Source organism: Berghia stephanieae, chromosome 7 (assembly GCF_034508935.2).
Source record: "Berghia stephanieae isolate SIO BIC M18660-M18661 chromosome 7, UCSD_Bste_1.3, whole genome shotgun sequence".
Taxonomy (NCBI): domain Eukaryota; kingdom Metazoa; phylum Mollusca; class Gastropoda; order Nudibranchia; family Aeolidiidae; genus Berghia; species Berghia stephanieae.
Window position 1 is genome coordinate 24,532,470 of NC_088366.1, and position 22,366 is coordinate 24,554,835.

General features: G+C 37.3%; 1 protein-coding gene across 2 annotated transcripts; it reads left to right on the plus strand.

Moving 5' to 3' along the window:
• Nucleotides 1–771: 771 nt before the first annotated feature.
• LOC144976929 (acyl-coenzyme A thioesterase 8-like) lies at nucleotides 772–18,306 on the plus strand. 2 transcript variants are annotated; one of them, XM_078921539.1, is made up of 7 exons: nucleotides 778–953; nucleotides 6,288–6,427; nucleotides 6,898–7,123; nucleotides 9,169–9,326; nucleotides 10,754–10,951; nucleotides 11,401–11,497; nucleotides 17,157–18,306. In XM_078921539.1, exons 1-7 carry the CDS (start codon nucleotides 865–867, stop codon nucleotides 17,374–17,376), a joined length of 1,128 nt encoding a protein of 375 aa, XP_078777665.1. In that variant the 5' UTR covers nucleotides 778–864; the 3' UTR covers nucleotides 17,377–18,306. The 2 variants fall into 2 exon arrangements, with proteins under 2 accessions (XP_078777666.1, XP_078777665.1); XM_078921540.1 differs by lacking the exon at nucleotides 11,401–11,497 and having other exon boundaries at nucleotides 772–953.
• The last annotated feature ends 4,060 nt before the right edge of the window (nucleotides 18,307–22,366 follow it).

Sequence of the window (22,366 nt, forward strand, 5' to 3'; positions counted from 1 at the left end):
TAATTTTTGCAATGACACTAACAAATGCAAACAATAAAATGATAATTATTGAATAGTGAGAATATAAAATATGTAATATATGACAGAAATTTGAATGAAATATTAATCCCGACAAGTTTCTATTCAAACAACTCTGTTTCTCGAAAGCCTATGTATGCATCTTAATGAGGGTATTTTTTTTCATGGAGCGTAGGTTTGTAGCTACATTTCTTGACACGCAATCAACGTGCCCCTATTTACAGGTCTGATAACCCAATTCAATATGGGCTCATTGTTGTAATGGAAATCTTGAAAGATGACGCAAAATATTGTCAATTACAACAATGTTAAACTAGGCCCATAAGTCGGTTCGGATGTCAGACCTGCATATGTGTTCATGTCGCGTGTAATAATAATAATAATAATAATAATAATAATAAATAATAATATAATAATAATAATAATAATAATAATAATAATATAATAATAATAATATAATAATAATAATAATAATAATAATAATAATAATAATAAACTAGAACTTTGAACGTTGTACCTATCACAGATCTTGATGTACTTTCTCTGTTGAAATTTTATATCGGATCTTTTAGAGATCAGGAGTGTAGAGATATTATATTTTATTTAGGCTTATCTGTTTGTTATCATTTTCTATCATAATTTGATACCGTGGACTGTTTTCTTGGAGTCCGGAGATAAATAAGAACTATTTTGTGTAATTTATAGATTATTGGAAACTCTTGATACGTTAATTTACACATTCGGATTATTCTTGTCCGTTATTGCATTGTAGCAGTCGACGGGTGCATCTTATGAAGTTTGATCAATATCCTTCCATCGTTTTAAAGTTCTTTATAAAACCACAAAATGTCAGATACCGATGACGACCACAAGACTGAGAGTACTCTCATTAAAACGTTTCTTAATTTAGAAGAAATAGATCCTCTACTTTACAGGTTAAGCGATTTTAACACGATATATATTTTCGATTCAATGTCATCAGAGAAAGTTGAACTTTGCCCTGTATTGAACTGTCTATGTTTGTATTTGGTGCCTTCGCTTTTATTATTATTATTATTATTATTATTATTATTATTATTATTATTATTATTATTATTTATTATTATTATTATTATCGTCGTCGTCGTCGTCGTTGTTGTTGTTGTTATTATTATTATTATCGTCCTTGTCATCCCTCATCATCATCCTTATTGCTAAGGCTGCAGCTATTCGGACTCAAGTCTGAATAGTCTCCCATGGCTATTCGGACTCAAATTCCAATTTTTATGTGCAATCAACCGATAAAAAGAAGAAAGAAAGTGCAATCAATCGATTATTCAGACTCTGAATAGTCTTCCGTGGCAGTATAGTTTTTGCTTGTTTGTTGTTGTTTTGTTTTTTAAATATTCTTATTATTGATAATTGCATAAAATGAATGCAAATCAAAATTACGATTGTATTAACTATAAGCAGATAGACTAAACCCGCTTTATTTGACGAGAAAGACAAAATCATGGATCAATTGAAGTCCAGATAGAAATTAAATAGAAAAGAGTGAAACAAAAGTAACAAAAGTCAGTCAAAGTAATTGGTATAAATGAAAAGCTTTTCTAACAACATAACACGATGTCCAATTAAAATCAGGACAAAAATGAATAATTATAAAATTACATATTCTGATAGTGTGAGACAGGCAACAATCCTTCTACAGTCCAGAGTAGAGTTATGAGCTGAGTCAGTGTGATATGAGTGAGCTCTTTTTTCTAGTTCTTTATCACTCCCACCCTCTGCCTACTCCCCACATGCTGTCGTCCTCCCCTCTGTATGCGCACGAACATTAGAGTTTGAGTCCAATAGCTACGGGAGACTATTCAGACTCGAGTCCGAATTGCCACTTCGTATCGCTAATCATCAGTCATCATCACCTCTGCCATCTCTAACTCTGTATGTACCTCTCGTTCTCTCTCTCTCTCTCTCTCTCTCTCTCTCTCTCTCTCTCTCTCTTCTCTCCCTCTCTCCCCCTCTCTCAATCTCTCTCTCTCTCTCTCTCTCTCTCTCTCTCTCTCTCTCAGGACGTAGCCGATAGACCACTTCAGTCTCTGGCAGAGGGAAGGGAGCAACAGTGGCAGGAGACAGTGGAAAGCCTTGACTTTACACACTCCAGCCGCCACGCTTGGCGTCTGATAAAGAAATTGGACCCGGACCGGAATTTAGTGCCGCGCTGAAGACCGGTCTGGACCGGCGGTCCCACGGTCTTTTAGCTGTGAACCGGAGACCGGTCCAATAGGGGAAGACCGGCGGCGGTCCTCACTTCTTATCACCTTTCAACTAGTGCGGGGTGGTCCTTGGCAAGCTTAAGGACCACGGTCTACGGTCTCGCGCCATAGCCTACTACTTCCCCAGCGATTCGTTGCTTCGGTTGCCTATCTTCCACCAATCACCACCCATCCCACTTAATTAATCGCACCCACCCCCCTTTGCCATACACTAAACGACACAGACGACCATACAGGCAGACGACCACCAACCTCCACTCCGCAAACCGCCCTTTCGTGTGTGAGATGGGGGGAACAGGAGGCGCACGCCTTGGACGATTCCATTATACGGGGTAAATTTCAAAATTTACTACACCATAATGATCGCAATGACAATGATCTATGGTGAAGGCATGACCCCTCTTCTCTAATGGGTTATTGTTTGAAATGTATGTGACTACTAAAGATGTGTGTGTTTGTGCGTGTGTGTGTGTGTGTGTGTGTGTGTGTGTGTGTGTGTGTCGAACCTAGCAAGTAGCAAATCCGATTTTTTGTTTTCTTTTGTCCATCTCTTGTCACCACTCCTTTCTATCGCAGTGTTGTCATTAAAAATAATACAATAATATTAAAATTTCGTTTGGTGTTTTTACTAATCAAATAATATGAGTTTCATTAGTTTCTTCCTTCCAAAAAAACCAGTTATGACGTCTGAATTTTAAAAAAGTCCAATAGAATATTTGGGGACCCCGATAGCTCAGTTGATAGAGCACTCTCTTTATACGCAAAGGGCCAGAGATCGATCCCGGGTGCAGTCAAGTTTTTTCTGAATCCCTGTCTACTCAGCAATGAATTGGTAGCTGAGTTTGTTAGATCTGGCGAAAAGTCACCATCGACCCCTCTTATTACCTCATCCACCCCTTCTTATTATAACTTCACGTCTCTCTCTTACTCTTCAATGCTCGCTGCCCTCTAATGTGTGTGTGTGTGGGGGGGGGGGGTAGGAGTTGCGTGTGTGTATCAACGCCACGAACAACTCGATCAACGCCTTGGGCGATGCCATTATCTCCGTTAATGGGGATAAATTTCAAATTTTATTAAATTATCGAAGTAACAATGAAGTACGGTGAGCAAATAAAGAAGGCATCACCCCTCTTCTCTAATTAGGTTACAATTTTAAATGAGTGTGACTACTCCGTGTGTTTTACTCCTGTAGACCACGGTTTTCATTGTGTAGCGGTCTTTAACGGTTCAAGAATGAACGATCCCACGGTCTCAAAGGTCAAACTTGTTCGAATTTCCAACAGTCTCTCAGGAATGTTCAATGTCGAAAAGGACCGGTCCTAGGACCGGTCCTTGCGGTCTTCATTTCCCAAGGACCGTAGGACCGTGGTCCTTAAGCTTGCCAAGGACCGCCCCGCACTACCGGAATTACACGAAGGCTGCACCGGAGTGTGGGGCAGACACAATTGCCAAGAACATTAAGAACCGTAGCAAACGGGTTCCTAATCAGGCTTTTGAGCAAGGCGTACCGTACGATTTTGGACTCGTTACCTGAGGAGGAGTCGGACTGGACGGCCCCGTTCAGTCCCAGAGAAGTGGGTGCAGCCATTAGTGATGTAAAGAACGGCAAAGCAGCAGAGATAGATGGTGTATATCCCGATATGGTGACGCATCTGGGCCCCAGGGCACCGGCCTTGCAAAAGGAAAGCTTCCACAAGTGTGGAAGCATGCGAAGATAGTTGCCATCCTGACGCCCGGGAAACCGGCGAAGGAGGCCGACAGTTACAGACCCATATCTCTGCTGAGCTGTCTTTACAAATTGTTGGAGTGTGTTCTATTAAACCGATGGGGGCCGGTCCTAGACGCTGCCCTGCCACCCGAGCAGGTGGGCTTCAGGGACGGGAGGTGCACCACGGAGCAGGTCATTGCCCTTACAGATAATATTGAGCATGGGTTCGAGAGAAAACAGCAAACAGGTGCTGTCTTTCTAGACCTATCAGCGGCGTACGATACGGTCTGGTGCGAAGGGTTGATGCTCAAACTAGCAAAAATCATAAGGTGCAAAAAGACCTTGAAGTTGTTCTCTTCGATCTTAGGGGAAAGACAATTCCACGTCGCGCTGGGAGACGCCACGAGCAAAGTAAGGAAATTGAAGAATGGGGTCCCTCAGGGGTCGGTACTTGCGCCAATATTGTTTAACGTTCACATTAACGATATACCGAACACTTCCTCCCTGAGGCTGGGATACGTGGACGACTGGGCACTCGTTACTCAGAGTAAAGTGTGGACCCGTCTCGAGAGCGTACTCAGCGAGGACATCACCAGACTCAAATCCTACTTCGACAAGTGGTACCTGAAGATGAACACTTCAAAAACCGTGGCCACTGCATTTCACCTATGCAGTGCTTGGCACACCCGCAAACTGAATGTCCTAGTCGGGGACCAGCCACTCCCATATGAGCCGCATCCAAAATATTTAGGGGTGACGTTGGATCGCAGCCTTACCTATCGGGTGCATCTCGAAGGGGTTGCCCGGAAGATAGAGAAGCGGAACAGTCTTCTGAGGAAGCTGGCGGGATCGACTTGGGGCGCTAGCCAAGCGCTCCTGAGAACGTCCGCCTTGGCACTATGCTATTCCACCGCGGAGTATTGCGTTCCAGTGTGGGGTAGAAGCAGAAACGTTGAGAAGGTGGATGTAAAACTTCGCAAGTCGATGCACATAGTGTCAGGAATGCTAGCAACAACTCCTAGAGAATGGGGCCCGATAATGGCAGCGATCCAGCCCCCTGATGTCCGGAGGGAGACGATTACGGGAAACTGGCTGAATAAGATCAAAGAGAGAGGGAATGGGGATACCCCTCTGATGCACATAATGGACGGCGCCCCCGTTTCGAGCCGAAATAAGTCCCAGCAACCCTTGTGCGCAGAATCCCTGACTACGTCTAGAGCTGCACATACGAGATGGAAGTCGGTTTGGACGAATTCAATCCCTTGTGAGGACGGGGACGTAACCTCCTCTAAGCTTGGTGAGAAGTTGCCAGGCTTTATACCAGTAAGAGGAGACACTGGGTGACTGCGAATCGGCTTTGGTCGAGGAGCTGCCTCACGCTTCATTGGTGGGGTCTTTCTGCCTGTCCAACATGTACCCGCTGTGGGCAAGAACCTGAGACGGCAGAGCATCTAGTCGAACGGTGTGTTGTGATGATGCTACCCGGCGGGTTTGCGACGGTGCACGAATGCAGACCAGACTTTGCTGATTGGGTTGATCGTCATAACATAGTAGTGTGAAAACCATAAGAGGCTGCTCTCTTGCTCTCTCTTTCTCTTAATCTCATTCCACCCCACCATTCATCTCCACAACGTTGATGTTAACAACACCATTCTCATAGTCATCTCTCCCTCCCTCTCTTCCTTCTCCATCATAATCACCACCACCACCACCACCACCATCATCATCATCATCAGCATCATCATCATCATCATCATCATCATCATCATCATCATCATCATCATCATCATCATCATCATCATCATCATCATCATCTCAAAAAAAAAAATAGGAAGAAGAAGGCGAATGAGGAGGATGCAAGTTAAAGAATCAATCAAAGCTTTAGACTTTACTTAAGTCAATTGGTGATGAGATCAGTGGATCAGTGCAGAGAAGTAGTAGATAACTTGCAAAAATGAATGAGTCTTTTTAGACTATAGTTAAACATAGCAAAAATTAGCAAGCTTCTTAAACCCTTATTTGGTCTTAACAATAAGAAAGAAAAACTAAAAATAAAACAAACAAACAAACTACAGGTTTTGCTAATGAAAGAAAAAACAATGACTTTAAATGAGCTATAGACAATTTCAAAGAGGTGCACACAATTAGAAAACGTCAGAGAGGAAACATATTCTAACAAATAGAAACTTACAGACATTTTCGTAACACTAAAAATTGGAATCTGTTCATAAGCACAGTCTGGCTATAAGCTGCTCTGTTCGATTCTTGAAGGAGAATTCTTTTTTTTTTTTTTTTATTTACTGCAGGAGTACATACTTGTTTAAACCAGTGATGGGCCGGGCTGTGTTTGGTGGTCAAGTTGTGGGCCAGGCTTTAGTGGCTGCTTCAAATACAGTTTCAGCAGGAAGGGAGGCTCACAGTTTGCACTGCTACTTTCTCAAACCAGGTATGAAAGAGGTAGAGGGGTCTTTGTGTGTGTTTGTGTGTCATTTTGGCCTTATAATCTTATTCCACACGATTGCAAACAAACATTAAAAACAAAAAAAAACGTGGATGAAATCATGTGGTAATGCTCCATTTATTTAAAAAATATGAAAGGGAAAAATTTGGGAACAACCACTGATAGGCCTGTAAGATAAAAAGCTGAGTATATGAGTATGAATCAGTGCCAGGCAAAACAGTTTCAGATTTTCAAAATGAATATGCGAAATGCATATTTCTCTCAAATCTTTGTCCTTGTTATGTAGTTCTTTTGATTTAATTATGATCACAAAATCTTAAATCTCAAAACAATTGCTTCATTAAAAACTTTTTTCATTTTCAATCGAATTGTATCTGCATGAGTATTTTTAGAGTTCTGTGATTCACAAGAAAAATAATTCTGCTTTATAATATGATTCTTGTCTTTATCAAAAGGTAAGATTGACAACCCAATTCTTTACCAAGTTCTCAAGACTAGAGATGGAATGACATATTCAAATCGCTTTGTCCGTGCAACTCAACTTGGGAAGACCATCTTCACCATGATGGTGTCTTTCAAAGAGACAGAGGCTGACAACTATTCCCATCAGTTCAAAATGCCCGATGTGCCTGGGCCTGAAGAGTTGTTGGAAATGACTGAAATTCTCAAACGAAGATTGGGGTGAGAAGGATGTGCTCAGTTTTGATTGTACAGTCCACTCTCGATAATCCCAACAGTGAAAATTTTGTGATTGACCAATGTTGAGTTTTTAGTCAGTTATTGCAACATTTTCTCTCAGAGTTTACACAGGCCTGGGACTGTCCATAGACTCTTTAATTTTATTTTTTTTTCATTGGGTTTCTTTTAAAGTCCACCACAGTCTGAGCAATTTCATTGTAACAAAAAACCATATGGCAGCCCTGTATAGATTTTAACAAGCAAAAGCAGCTTTGATGTAAGCCGACATCTTATTCAAATTGGATTAACTTCACTCTTTTGTGTTCTTAACATTTGTAAGAGACAATAAGCTCTCACCACACCCATTGGTCACAATGCACAGTTGTCAATCAACAAAACAAAGGATATTGCTCAGTCTCTCCTAACAACTGTCATTGTCTAGACTATGCCCAGCCCTCTCACCTCCTATCTAATGGTCAGAGATGACCTCACAAACCCATACTGCAAAGCCCCACCCTCGTTGTATCTAATAGAGTGGTGACACACTTCTGTAGCATTAAGCCTCACACACTCTCGATTCCTGTCATGATTTACCCATAATGAAATTTAATCATGAGATTTTGTTTGATTGATTTCTTGAATTTACCACTTCTTGAGGTTGAAAATTTGTTGTGATTAATCAAAGCTTGTTGCAAATAACCAGTGACTTTTGTATAGAATTAATTTCGTTTCTTGGGAATTGTTGTCATTAATCGAATTGCGATTATCTCGAGTGGACAAAATATGATTTAGTTGAAATCTTTTCTTGAACCTCGAACAAAGTAATGAAAGTGTCTTCAAAGCCACAATGCCCATAGACCTGGTGTTTACCCCTATTTCTGTTGTTATCTACCCTTCAGATAGAAAGTGACAAATTCAGAAGCAAGCACTGGCATGGTGTAAGATAAAGATCTGAACAAGTGTGTATGAAACAGTGCCAGACAAAGCAGAGAGATAAATATAAGAAAAAACAAAAAACAATCCCAAAAAAAATCAGCCTGCTTTGACCAGGGATCGAACCTCAGACCTTTTGATAACCTGTCAGACATGCTAGTCTTAGCACATCTATATTTTTCTCTCTGCTTTGTCTTGCACTGTTTCTTACAAACTTTTACAGATCTTCACCCCTTCAGAAAGGAAAAAAATTAATTAAAATTTATGCCCTTCTGCCACGACATCATCAGATATAGTTGCCTAGGCATTCCACGAAGGAATATTAAAAATTCATCAAACAAGATGTCTGATGTCAACAGGAATCACCCATGTTGTTCAAGTGAGCAAATTGGGGGTTAATAATCTTGCCTAAGGAAAAGAAACTGAAAGTGCCTAAAGCAGGGCTCGAACCCTGGACCTTCTGGGTCACAGTGCAATGCTGTAACCACTTGGCCATTCCCCCCCCACCCCCCCACAGAAAGAATGCTGGTCTGAATTGCTTGTTAGATTGATCTGCATTTTTAAAAAAATTAATCTACAGTGAAGGTCATCCTCTTGACAATACAGAGCAAATAATACTGGTATTTCATATTTATATTTTGATAGGTGCTTTTTTTGGTATAAGCCAAGTGACCTTACAGCCACCAACTTATATTATATTATTATTGTTATAACCCAATGACACTATTGGCTTAGCTGTTTACTGATTCATTACATCAAGCAATGCTTAACATGGTCATTAACTATATGGGTGACAAGGATCACAAAAACTCTGGCTGATGCATTTTATCCTAGGGTAAGGCACTTTACTCACACGCCATCACACTCGGCTCAGGTGTGAATGAGTTTCCTGCTTTTAGGCAGTAACAGATGTTATAAGAGACTTATAATCTATTAAATCACAACAGTTGTATTTTACTCGAGGTAATGGAGATAGATTGTCAGTGGAGTAAATTAAGCATTGTAATTTTCACTGAGCATATTGTGAATATGCGTTTTACTCATATAAATGCTCCTTTAAAAAAAAAAAGTGAAGTTTACATCCTTTAATTCTTTTTTTTCTTCTTTGATGTCAGAAATGAAGACATCCATGAGATAGAGAGACTCTACATTGAAAAGCGATTGACAGAAGAGATCACAATGACGGTAAAACCAGTTGATCCTCGGACTGTCTTGAGGCAAGAAAATCTCCCAGCTAAACAGATGATATGGATAAAAGTGCATGGCCATATAGGTAAATATGATACAGTCTCCTGCCAACAAAAGTGCTGGGAAATATGGGGTATTGGTTTTTATATGCTCTAAGGATGATTAAAAATCTTATTTATAAATTTGATTATACTTATTTATTTATTTATTTATTTTTAAAGTATATTTAATTATTTTGATATTTATTCATTCATTATTTTATTTAGCCTATTTGTGGCATAGCTTATTTATTCCTCTTGTGCAATAACCTTCAATCCATTATGCTAAGCTGTTTAATATCCTTCTCTTTTATTTTGTCATCTCAAGATGGGCATTACCCCCAAAACTTCTCCGTTATAAGATTATTTCCAATTCCTTTCAAGATTTCCAAAACGTGTTGTGGCCTATCTGTAATTATTTTTCCTGCATTTCCTGCATTCTATCCCTTCTGTTTTTTCTCTGAGAGTTCCAAGTGAGTGCTCCTTTTTGCATTTGGGAATTTCTTGTATGTTCAAAATTTGATTCCTAAGTTTTTGGTTGATGTTTTTTCCTTGGCTTTTATTTCTTATATATGTCTCTTAGTTTTGATTCCTCAAACCATTTTTCTTGTATATCTTAAGATTCCTTTGGCACATAAATTTATAGGTCTTGGGATGGGACAGCGTCGCTCAGTGGTATGGTCTTTGTTTTTTTTCCCTGGAAGGTACCGAGTTCAACAGCTTGTCCCTTTGTGTGGCCTTCAGCAAGTCACCAAGTTCTAGCTCACTTTGCAGCGCTGCACTGTGGCCGATGTCTAGGTTATTCCAATGTTCTATTGGAATGGACCTCAAGACAAATTTCCCCTTGGGAATGAATAAAGGGAATTTTTAAATTAATTGCTTATTTTATTTATTAAAAAATATTATATTTCTTGTTTCAAATATTTTAGTTTGTTAATTTTTGTATGAACATTTTTATTTTAGGAGCATCTAGCTGATTTTAGAACTATAAAGAAGACAGATATTACATAAGAAACTGATGAGAGACTTATGGGAACATGATTATATACTGCTTGATTAATGATCTTTCCCTGTTGGGAATTTTGAAAATTTGCACCTTTGTAGTGATACTACACTTGGCTCGTGACTTTTAGGCCTTGTTTTCAAGTATTGATGTGGGCAGTGCAATCTTGACACCTTGAACAAAGCTCTTTACTCGTTTGTTCTAATCTTACCCAGGTGTAAAATGAGTACCTGAAAAATAATAGTGTAGCTTCTGTCAAAACATTGTAATAGTGCCTTGCAGGCATCACATCTCTTACATCCTACATGCTAAGTATTGCATCATCTAAGGACTCCATGCGAATCACTTTAATACATTTTGTGGATATTGTACTTAATAAAAGTTGTTTTTTTAAAAATGGCAACAATGTAACCCTTAAATGTTAAAAGGATAAAAGACTAAAAAGTTTTAAAATTCGAAATATGTTTAAAGGTGACAATGAGCAAATGCAGAGATGTGCAGCAGCTTACATGAGTGACTCATTCCTCCTCGGGACAGCGGTGCTACCTGGCGCCACTCAACTGGCATTTGGCAAATTCTTCATCACCTCCATCGATCACAGTATCTGGTTCCATCACCACATCAAAGCTGACGAGTGGTTACTATACGAGATGGAAAGTCCCAAATGTGGTGAGTCATGAATGAATGAGATAAATGTGACCCACTGACCTATCACAGTATTAGGTGGGGTGTTTGATAGGCTGTTCCAATTATGGCAGCCACTCATGAATCGGTTTTTAGGAACATCCATTGTTTGAAAGATTTCTGCTTGACGTTACTATCCTGATTAAGGAGCTTGTATTGTAGATTCTTATTGGTCTTCCTATTGATTCAATGTTCAATATTTCTTTTTACTGTAATGCAACTGTCACAATCTGGACATAGTTTTGATGATTGGTCTTAATTTGAAATGAAAGTAAACAAAATTAGAGTTTGTCAAAATGGTTAAAAGATAGGGCTATTTCAAGATGGTTCATAATCATTGCTTTGGGCTCAAGCCCTTTCCGGCTTTTTTTCATAAAAATAATATAAAACATCTTGTTAAAATTGTTTACAACTTTGTTTTTGGGTCGTTTCAGGTGAAGGTAGAGCATTGGTTAATGGCCGTTTATGGGACAGAAAGGGGGGATTAATCATGTCCGTTTGTCAGGAAGGAGCATTCAGGCCATTAAGCATGTCAGTTTGTATGACTATATTTCTAAAACCATAATGAGCTTTTTGGCATTAAAGCAAGTTTGATATATTTATTGAATTGCCAATTTATTCCACAACCAGAGTCGTATGTAAAATTTGAAAAAGAAGATTGCTTTATACTTATTTATCTTGTAACATTCTCAATATACCAACACCATTTATGAGAGGAATTTCAAGTTTTGCATAATGAGGAGTACCAGTTTTGTGGCAAAAAATATAAAACAGTGTCTTGTCATTGCACGACAGTAATGGTTTTACTTTCTATAGTATCAAATTAATTGTATGGCCTTCGATCAATAGCCTTTGGTTTCATTCATTATTCTCATATTCTGTCTAATACAAAAATCACAGCTTTTATCTGCCACTGTTTCATACACACCTTCCATATTTTTATTTAAATTGCAGAATTTTATTTTCTCTTTAAAACTACAGTTTCATTTAATTTTAATGGAAGTTTCAATTTTCTTTTTCATTTATTAAAGTAATTAGTAGAAATGGCACAAGACTGTCCCTTTTCATTATGGGAACTGCAAAGGACAGTTCAATAGGAAAAAGACCTGGCATGGCAGAATTTTGCATTGCAAAATAGTTGCAAAATTTTCGAGATTTTGCCAAAAAAAAAAAACATTTTAAAAAACAAAAAACAATAACAATAATTTTTTTTCAAGGCAAAAAAAAAAAAAAATAAAAAAAAAAAAGACAAATTTTTTTTCTTTTAATTTGATAGCTCGTGTAGAATGTGAAAGAGTAGTATCTTTTTTATTATCCCATTTTCTTCCTTTTTACTGGCGCTGATATGAGCTTACATTTGTTTGCATGTGCCTTGAAATCCTTAGAAACAAACAAATAACTTTCTCTTTCATGAACTAATAATGGTTTTTAGAAAAATTAATTGCAAATTTTTTTCAAATTTTGCTGTTTTTAGCTTGCAAAATTTGGTTGTTTTTTTGTTGTTTTTTTTTTGCAAAAAAGACCCGACATATCAGAAAGACAAACAAATTGGTACTTAACTCTACCTGCGACTTTATTGGTACGACAACTCCACCTGGCAGGTGAGAGCGTGGCTCTACCGTGTGAGCTATCCACGAACACAAAAATATTCGTTTCAAACCCAAAGTCATTTCTAGATCCCTCTCTCACCCACTTCTTGAGATCGCCGATTCGTTCGCCACCATCGCGAAGTAATTTTGACCAGCAGTTAAGCTTAATAGCCAATATTCTCATCACAAACATATAACATAGAAACGATTGAGACATTGAGTATGCTCCGGTGTATGGGGTGAATTTTTAATTCAGAAAAGTGAGTGGAGCAGGCACTTATGTTGGTAACAACAAGATATGAAGTGAGTAGAAAAGTGCCAGAAGACAATAGAGAATAAAAAAATTTTTCGCGGCGGTGGTGGGGTTTGAACCTGCGACTTTATTGGTACGACAACTCCGCCTGGCAGGTGAGAGCGTGGCTCTACCGTGTGAGCTATCCACGAACACAAAAATATTCGTTTCAAACCCAAAGTCATTTCTAGATCCCTCTCTCACCCACTTCTTGAGATCGCCGATTCGTTCGCCACCATCGCGAAGTAATTTTGACCAGCAGTTAAGCTTAATAGCCAATATTCTCATCACAAACATATAACATAGAAACGATTGAGACATTGAGTATGCTCCGGTGTATGGGGTGAATTTTTAATTCAGAAAAGTGAGTGGAGCAGGCACTTATGTTGGTAACAACAAGATATGAAGTGAGTAGAAAAGTGCCAGAAGACAATAGAGAATAAAAAATTTTTTCGCGGCGGTGGTGGGGTTTGAACCTGCGACTTTATTGGTACGACAACTCCGCCTGGCAGGTGAGAGCGTGGCTCTACCGTGTGAGCTATCCACGAACACAAAAATATTCGTTTCAAACCCAAAGTCATTTCTAGATCCCTCTCTCACCCACTTCTTGAGATCGCCGATTCGTTCGCCACCATCGCGAAGTAATTTTGACCAGCAGTTAAGCTTAATAGCCAATATTCTCATCACAAACATATAACATAGAAACGATTGAGACATTGAGTATGCTCCGGTGTATGGGGTGAATTTTTAATTCAGAAAAGTGAGTGGAGCAGGCACTTATGTTGGTAACAACAAGATATGAAGTGAGTAGAAAAGTGCCAGAAGACAATAGAGAATAAAAAATTTTTTATTCTCTATTGTCTTCTGGCACTTTTCTACTCACTTCATATCTTGTTGTTACCAACATAAGTGCCTGCTCCACTCACTTTTCTGAATTAAAAATTCACCCCATACACCGGAGCATACTCAATGTCTCAATCGTTTCTATGTTATATGTTTGTGATGAGAATATTGGCTATTAAGCTTAACTGCTGGTCAAAATTACTTCGCGATGGTGGCGAACGAATCGGCGATCTCAAGAAGTGGGTGAGAGAGGGATCTAGAAATGACTTTGGGTTTGAAACGAATATTTTTGTGTTCGTGGATAGCTCACACGGTAGAGCCACGCTCTCACCTGCCAGGCGGAGTTGTCGTACCAATAAAGTCGCAGGTTCAAACCCCACCACCGCCGCGAAAAATTTTTTTATTCTCTATTGTCTTCTGGCACTTTTCTACTCACTTCATATCTTGTTGTTACCAACATAAGTGCCTGCTCCACTCACTTTTCTGAATTAAAAATTCACCCCATACACCGGAGCATACTCAATGTCTCAATCGTTTCTATGTTATATGTTTGTGATGAGAATATTGGCTATTAAGCTTAACTGCTGGTCAAAATTACTTCGCGATGGTGGCGAACGAATCGGCGATCTCAAGAAGTGGGTGAGAGAGGGATCTAGAAATGACTTTGGGTTTGAAACGAATATTTTTGTGTTCGTGGATAGCTCACACGGTAGAGCCACGCTCTCACCTGCCAGGCGGAGTTGTCGTACCAATAAAGTCGCAGGTTCAAACCCCACCACCGCCGCGAAAAAATTTTTTATACTTAACTCTAGTACCGCATTGGGGTCAACCGGAAATAACGACCGGTTCCCAGTACTTGCCTAGCAAGTTTGAATGACGTAGCTAACATATAGCGTCACTCGGGTTTGATCGCGTCATTTCTTACGTCAAAAACTAGCTTCATACTCAACCCAAACAGCTTAAATAAACTGTTTGCTGATTGGCTGAAACTAATAATATCAACCAATCAAACTTCGGCTTTTATTTCATAAAGAACACAATGGAATTTTTACTGAATCAAGGTCGGGTGTGTTACAATTGATGCCCGTGTCACTTGGAAAAGGTGTGTTACACTTAAACGACTGCGGCGTAAGTCAGTTGGGAATGGTATGTTACGTTTATACAGCGGTCGAGGATCGGGGGTTAAGAAATGATATCGAGACATAAAGAAGTTGATGCAAAATATTGCAAATTGGGCCTAATTTAACTTTTGTGGTGTTCATGTTGCTATAGATGGATTCTGCAATCCTTTCTTTTCAAACTTTTGATTCCCAGCTTTGTTGTTTTCACACAAAAGTTGTGGCAATCAATCTTAATGTTATCTAAAACCTGATCATTGCAACTTAAAACTAACTTTTAGTGGGGATCGGCAGCAAAAATATATTTGGACGATTTTTATCATTAATTCAATTCTTGCTTTAAGAGTCATGTTTTTTTTTTTGGTTTCGTTGATATATATGTTTTTTGGTTGTTTTTGAGGTTGGGGGAGAAGAGGGGCTAATGGTTTGTTGGTTGTTTTTTTTCCGTGGACATACAGAGAAATTTCATTGAACCCTATTTCAAAATTTTTTGTCTTTAGTTGAACTACAATGCTGCTGTTTACATTAATTAACAATACAAACAACAAAAGCAATGGATAGCGTTGATAAATTTCTGTACATAAATAGAGACAATTTGTTCTAAAACGTTTTGTTTGTACAAAAAAAAAAAAAAAAAAAAAAAAAAAATAAATAAAAAAAAGAAAGTATTATATTGTCAAAAAATTGCTATAAAACCAGTACAAATTGTAATTTATATTCCCTCATTTAAAGTTTCCTCAAAATTTTAGTTATGTTGGTTGAATTTTTTTTCTAAACAACTTTTGGAAGTTCTCAAATGATTTTTCCTAACTCCAACATATAGGTAAATCCAAAAATAAAACACACACACACACAAAAAGAGACCCAAGTGAGTTAACCCTCTCGTGTTCAGATTCTTTTTGGGGGAGTAGATAATGATTTCCCTATATGGCCATGTCAATCATGTAGACATCCTTTGATGATATAAGCCTACTCTTTGATATCTGTAGTCGCCTTTTCGTTTTCTACGGTCACTCATGGCTAAACTCCGCCCAGAAACGATTTCATAGGTCCGTCCATCACCAAATTTCAAACTTTTGTTCTCGTGAGTTCATAAATTTTTTGACCGAAGAACGATTGGCTACTGAGCATCTTGACCCTTCAACGATTGGTTGTTCTGGCAGCTCACGTGTCAACAGCCGTCAACAATGAATTGAATCATCGTCGATGCAGTGGAAGACGGCCATGGAATAGTTGCGTCACATCGCCACGTTGTTGAATAAATTATCCAGGCATGGTCGATAGGTAAAAAAGCCAAATTATGTTCTAGTTACATTTGAAACAAACAAAGTATATCACTGATCTCATCTCATTGAGATATAAAGAATGATATAAAAATCAAGAAAATCGGCCGATAAATAAAAAAGTTGCTAAAAAAAGCTAAAATAAACAAAGGCAATTTTTAAAATCAAATTTATTCGTAAAACAGTTGGTTTTCAACCGATTTTTATGAAACAAAGACCGATGTACTTCTTTTTTCAAGCTGATTTCAGCAATGTGACTTTCAAATTCTTCAGAATTATATTTTTTACTTTTAGATTTTAGCTTTTAGGCCTACTCCATAAGGTGTTATATTCCTTGCATAACAATAGCGTAATACATCGACGGGGAGAAGCGTCTTTGTTTCGGCCAGCTGGGTAGATAGCCTGTGATTGGTCGAAGACTTTGAGATGCTTGATTCACAATTCTACACGAACGGACCCCGGCGGTCTATCAAAGAGGTGTAACAAATTTATTTACCGACTATTTTTCTTGGTGCTAAAATTACAAAGTAATAATTTCGCATCAGACTCTGAAGTTCCTATCTCTTTATTACAATAAAATTGATACCTCGAATGACAAAATCGACCCACAAATAAGGGAGTTATAAATTATTCATAATATTTTTAAAAGTTTACAATAATGGTCTTCAAAGTCATTTTTCATCACCAAAGTCGTAATTTTTTACCGATTTTTAGCAAACAAAGTGCAATGTCAATGATTTTCACCCGCAAATAAAATAGGATTTAAATCGCAATTTCTGAAACGTATTTTCTTTTCTGTCGGCAAATTTATAAAAATCAAAGCTGAAAACACCCTGCGGCAGTGACAGGGCCTGTCATTTCCTTCACAACGATTGGATTTTACTTACTGAGGCCAGTCTTGACTACCCCGCCCATGAATATTATGCCGTTGTCGGTTTTTGTCGGGTTGAATCTTAAAGAGTTAAAATCTATATGAATTTTGTAATTCTCATTTATGTAACAGTAAATCATTTTAAAAATTTTAAAATACAAATTTAACTTCTATTCCTTTTCCAAACTTGACAGGTCAGGGCAGGGGTCAGTCAGTGGGTCGAATGTGGACACGGGACGGCAGCCTGGTCATGTCAGTAGCCCAGGAGGGAGTAGTTCGTCTTCGGTCATCCAAACCAGAAAATACTCAACGTTCCCAGCCCATTGCTACCTCAAAAGACAAGCGGAAAGCTCGACTATGATGAAATTAAGAAATGTAATGTCTTTCACGAAAAGATTTGTTCGCCTTTTATGAATGAATTATGGGTTGTGAAATATCTGCAAAAACAAGTAGTGGAAATTTTTATCATAGGCCCCGTGACTTAAACTATTTACAAAGAAAATTATATCAACTTTTAGACAGAAATATAATCAAAACATTCAAATTTGTTGTTATCAATATGGAGAAAGTATCTCAACTTTTCTTTACATAAGTCACATTACACAACCCATTTTCATTCATGTAGAAGCGGCACTTACCATTATATATTATAAAGAGATATATATTTAATCAAAAATATGATGTTGACACTTATTGTTTCTGTTTTTCCCACATCTGAAGCTTTATTTTATCATCTGTTTTGTAAAAAAATAACTATATATCGGAATTTAGAATATTTATTTTAAAATATATATGTGTGCATCCCTGACATAATCAGTCACATGGTGACAATTTTTGTTTGCGTTTTTTTGCATTTTTTGAAAGCCCAATGTCTCCTGAGTATTTTAATATTTAGTTGAAGCAAATCGGGTGGTCTTTCATGAAGTTATGGTCATATGCATGGACTAGGGTGGGAAACCCTAATTTTGAGAAAATCGTTTTCAAAGTTGACAAGAGTTGATATTAAGTATAATAATTACCTTCATAAAAAAAATTAAAATAAAATATTTAGGAGTAGAATTCAATTAAAATATTTCATCAATATGTAGAAAAATGTTTGATTTAGTGATTTTTGATAATTCATTTTCCATCAAAATGAACCTCTTGACTAAAATTGTCAATATCTCTGTTCAAATCTTTTCACCATGCGACTGATTATCTCAAGGACGCCCACATATTGTTTTATTTTATTGATTGCATTTAAAATCAAGCATGTGTTACACGTTATCTTATACACTTTAACATCTTTTGTCAGTCATGTTAGTAACGGCTACCACTATGTTAAGCTGAAAAAAAAAAAGAAAATAAGGCAAAGTATAACTTTGTAAGATTTAGGAAGTAAGACAAGGTTCATAGATCTCTAGAATTTCCTAGATCATTAAGAAGAGAACAAAAAAATTCCTTAAGATTTTAGGTTTGCTGCTTCATTCTCACAAACTGAAATAGAAAAAAAAAATGACTTAAAATTGATATATTAATGTCTTTTTTAAAAATATGCAAAACTGGACTTTGACGATTTGGTTTTCAAATATGTGCCACACTACCTCAAAGAGGTACAGTACTCGCTGTATTCTAGCACACCAAATTATAGCATGCTTTCCAACACAACACACTGGAGCTGGGTGATTGAATGTATTGATTACCTCCCATGAGCATCGGATTTTGACACGCTCAAATTTCAGCACGCTTTTTGGCTTCTCTCTAGAGGGGGCTAGAATCCAGCGAATACTGCATTATGTGGAGTGATAGTGATGCTAAAAATTGAATTTGTAGTCTAAAACATGAAACGTGTGTTAAATATATGTGTTTTAGTAAGTATAATAAATATAGCTTTATATAATGTTCAAACCCACAATTTCATATTTTGATCATTTTAACTTTAAATTCAAATTCACTTGTTGGCAAACACTTCACTTCCATATCATACCAATTTGGCACAGCAGATCACATGTTATTGTTTTTCTTAACTATATCAGCGTCTGGGTGGGGTTCCTGACCTCCCATAGTGGGCAGGGAGGCACTTACCATGTCTTCTATCCCCCTAAACCTGTTTTCCAACATGCTTTCTGTCTTTTCTTGGAATGAGATTACTTGGTTTTGTCCTGGCCCTGGCTGGGAGAGAAACATTCAAATGTATAGGTAAGAGTTTTGGGAGATGATATTTTTGTCTTGTAAATCCTCTCGCTCTGTTATGCACTGTATTATTTTTTTTGTAAACATTTGAGTGTATTGTGCTTGTGTCAGGATGAGACATTTAGCTGATCTCAAACTAAGTGCACTGACAGTGTGCTCTTGGAATCTACATCTGTTCCCTATTTGAACTAATTCCCCTTTGTCTTACTTTTTCTTTGGTACTTTACTTGTAATTCTAGAACTTTTTCCTTTTTACTGGTGCTGGTATGACCTAATATGTTGCAAGCGCCGTAAAACCTTTAAAAACAAAACAAATGTATCGGCTTAATACAGCATAAATATTATGAATCAATAACGCATTAATCACTTTTGTCACTTGACAATAGAATAGGTATGATAAGACTAGAATATTATTAAAAGTAGAATCTCACTGATAATTCTAAGTCCAGGGGGCCATGTCCCTTATAGATAGGAGAATTCAATTCGTTGTATTATTTTCCTTGTTACAAAGAAAGCAGGGTTTCTATCATATAAGGTAATTGCAAATCCAGACTGGGCATATGTGACCACTGCCTCAATCTGGTGTTATGTCCGAGTGAACCTGATGAAGGAAATTTTGTTTAAAGGCGAAATGGTCAGATGTAGGAAATTCAACTTCTTTGAAGTTCAAGAAACAAAACTCGCTCTCTTCAATGGAGGTATTTTATTCTAACTCAAATTCAAAAAGTTAAGCTTACAATTCAATTTTGAGCATCAGATTCACCTTGAAATAATACCGTTTTGAGGCAGTTGGCCACATATGGAAGATACCATTCGGAAGTGGCATGATGTTAAAATGTGTCAGATTGTTTTGACTTTTCTGTTAAATGATTGTTTTAAACTTTCAAAATCCATGCAATAAGGTGTTTTTGTGTTGCTGTAAGTCGATGTTAAAAATATTTAATTTGATATAATTGTGCTTCCATTATGACATGATGCACACCAACTACTGCAGTAGGGGTTTTGTAACTAAAAGTAAAAAGATTTAGATTAATATGATTTGACATCAAGTGACTGATTCTGATATCTTCTGGAGAGCTCAGTTTGTTATATTTCCAGTATTATTTAAACAAAGTCATAGTTCCATTTAGTTTTATTATTATTATTATTATTATTATTATTATTATTATTATTATTATTATTATTATTATTATTATTATTATTATTATTATTATTATTATTATTATTATTATTATTATTAGAGAGTTTCAGTTTTATATGAAACGAGTTTTAAGTTTTATCCAATTTTTATTTGAAGAGATTTTGTTTTATGCAGTTTTATTGTATACATCATGGCTGGAATCCTATGCTCACAATATTTTATGGACTTTAAAATTGACACAAATTGACACAAATCCAACATAAGAATAGATTGCTATAGGGATTTACTTTTGTGTGGCTTTGAGGTCTTGTAGGTTCCTGGTTCAGATCCCACTCTGGGCGTTGCACGGTTATGTCTTACTAAGGCTCTTTATTTCCATTCTTTTGCTTTACTTAGGTGTTAAAAGAATTTTACAGAGAACTAGCATCATAACCAATGGGTAGCACACAATTGTAACCCTCTGCTCATTGCTACATAAACAGGTATAAACTTTGACTCCATGAAGGACTCGAGCAAGAAAAGGCCCCTTGGTTCAAAGAAGTGTTCTATATTTATTGATGGCCATATCACACAATAGATGACAGGATAAACTCTGGTTCCATGGGCCTTATGGCTCAGAAAGACCTCTTTTTAATGGGAGGTTTGAGAATATATTGGTACGGTTTCAAAGAGCTGCTGTTCCATTCTATGAGTGTTTTTTTTCTAAAATGCAACGACTTTTGGCTTTGCTCACGACTCTAGCTGGGACTTTTGTTTTGAGTGTTTTGGGTGTGCAAGCATTTTTTTTTCTCTGAAAATGTTATGTTTCCACTATTGAGTCATCTCGATATGACCAATGAGTTCATGTTGTGTCGTATAGATGACTTCGACTAGGGAATATAGTGCATTGCTTTATGATTAACCCATGTCCTTACCTTGAATTTGTTCCCTTTGAATGAGATTGTTTACTTTGTTTTCTTGTAGGTGCTTGCGACCTTGAACTTGTTACTTTTGTTTAACATTTTTTTAGGGCATCTGTGACTCTGACTTTCAACTTTTTTTTTTCCTTTATAGTTAGTTGCCAATGATTTTAAACTTGTTTCCTTTATTTTACTTTTTTTTAAAAAGGTGTTTAAGACCTAAAAGTGTTGTTAAAGTATCACCTGCAATGTGTGCCATCTTCCTTTTCAATGGCACTATTAATTTTTACCAAAAGAAAACTGTGTCGAGTGCATTATTTATAAGATAAAAAAATTAAACCTTAAATGATAAATCAAATAACCAGGGGTCTGATACATGGAGCGGGACTATGGTAGTCTCAGACTATAGCAAAGTCTGAGACTTTGTAGTCTAAGACTTTGGGAAGTCAGAGACTACGGAAAGTAAGCTATTCATGGAGTCAGACTTCGTCCCTGACTATCAAGTCTCTGACTACGCTTGCGAAGTCTCAGACTACAGAGGTCAATCTATTTTTAACTGGGGATTCCTCGGAAACGTACCACAACACGTCATAGAAATGTGTTACTTTTCCAGCTGCGCATGCGTCATACGAAGTGGCACAGAAATCATATCAATTTCTTCTTCGTGTTTGTTTTGATCGTTTTTGTTTTGTTTGTTTTGTTGTTGTTTTTTCCCCACAAATAGAAATAGTGTGAGACAAGTTTAGGGGTGTAAAAATTGTTTGAGAATGTGTGTGTGTGTAATGTTTTTAGTAAATATAAATAACGATGGCACTTAAATGATTCTTATCCACGGTGTAGCATTGTTCTAAGTAGAGAGCGGTGGGCGCTGCCTGAAGCATGGGGTCCTGAAAATACTAACGAAAGAGTGATGATGGAGAGGAATCGGTGGAAACAATACAGACAATGGGCGTTTCGGGTACAAACCCTTCGTCGGCACAACAATAAACAAATAAACGTTGAAAACAAATGAGATGAAATGCAGTATAATTTACATCGTCTGTACTCAACGATGGTTGGAGTGTGAACGAATCGTTAGCGCGGTGTGATAGAAATGATAAGGCCAGTGAGAGACGTGAAATTTCTAGAAAATAATGGACGATAAAAGACATAAAAGAAATGTAATAGTAGTCGTAGTAGTAGTAGTAGTAGT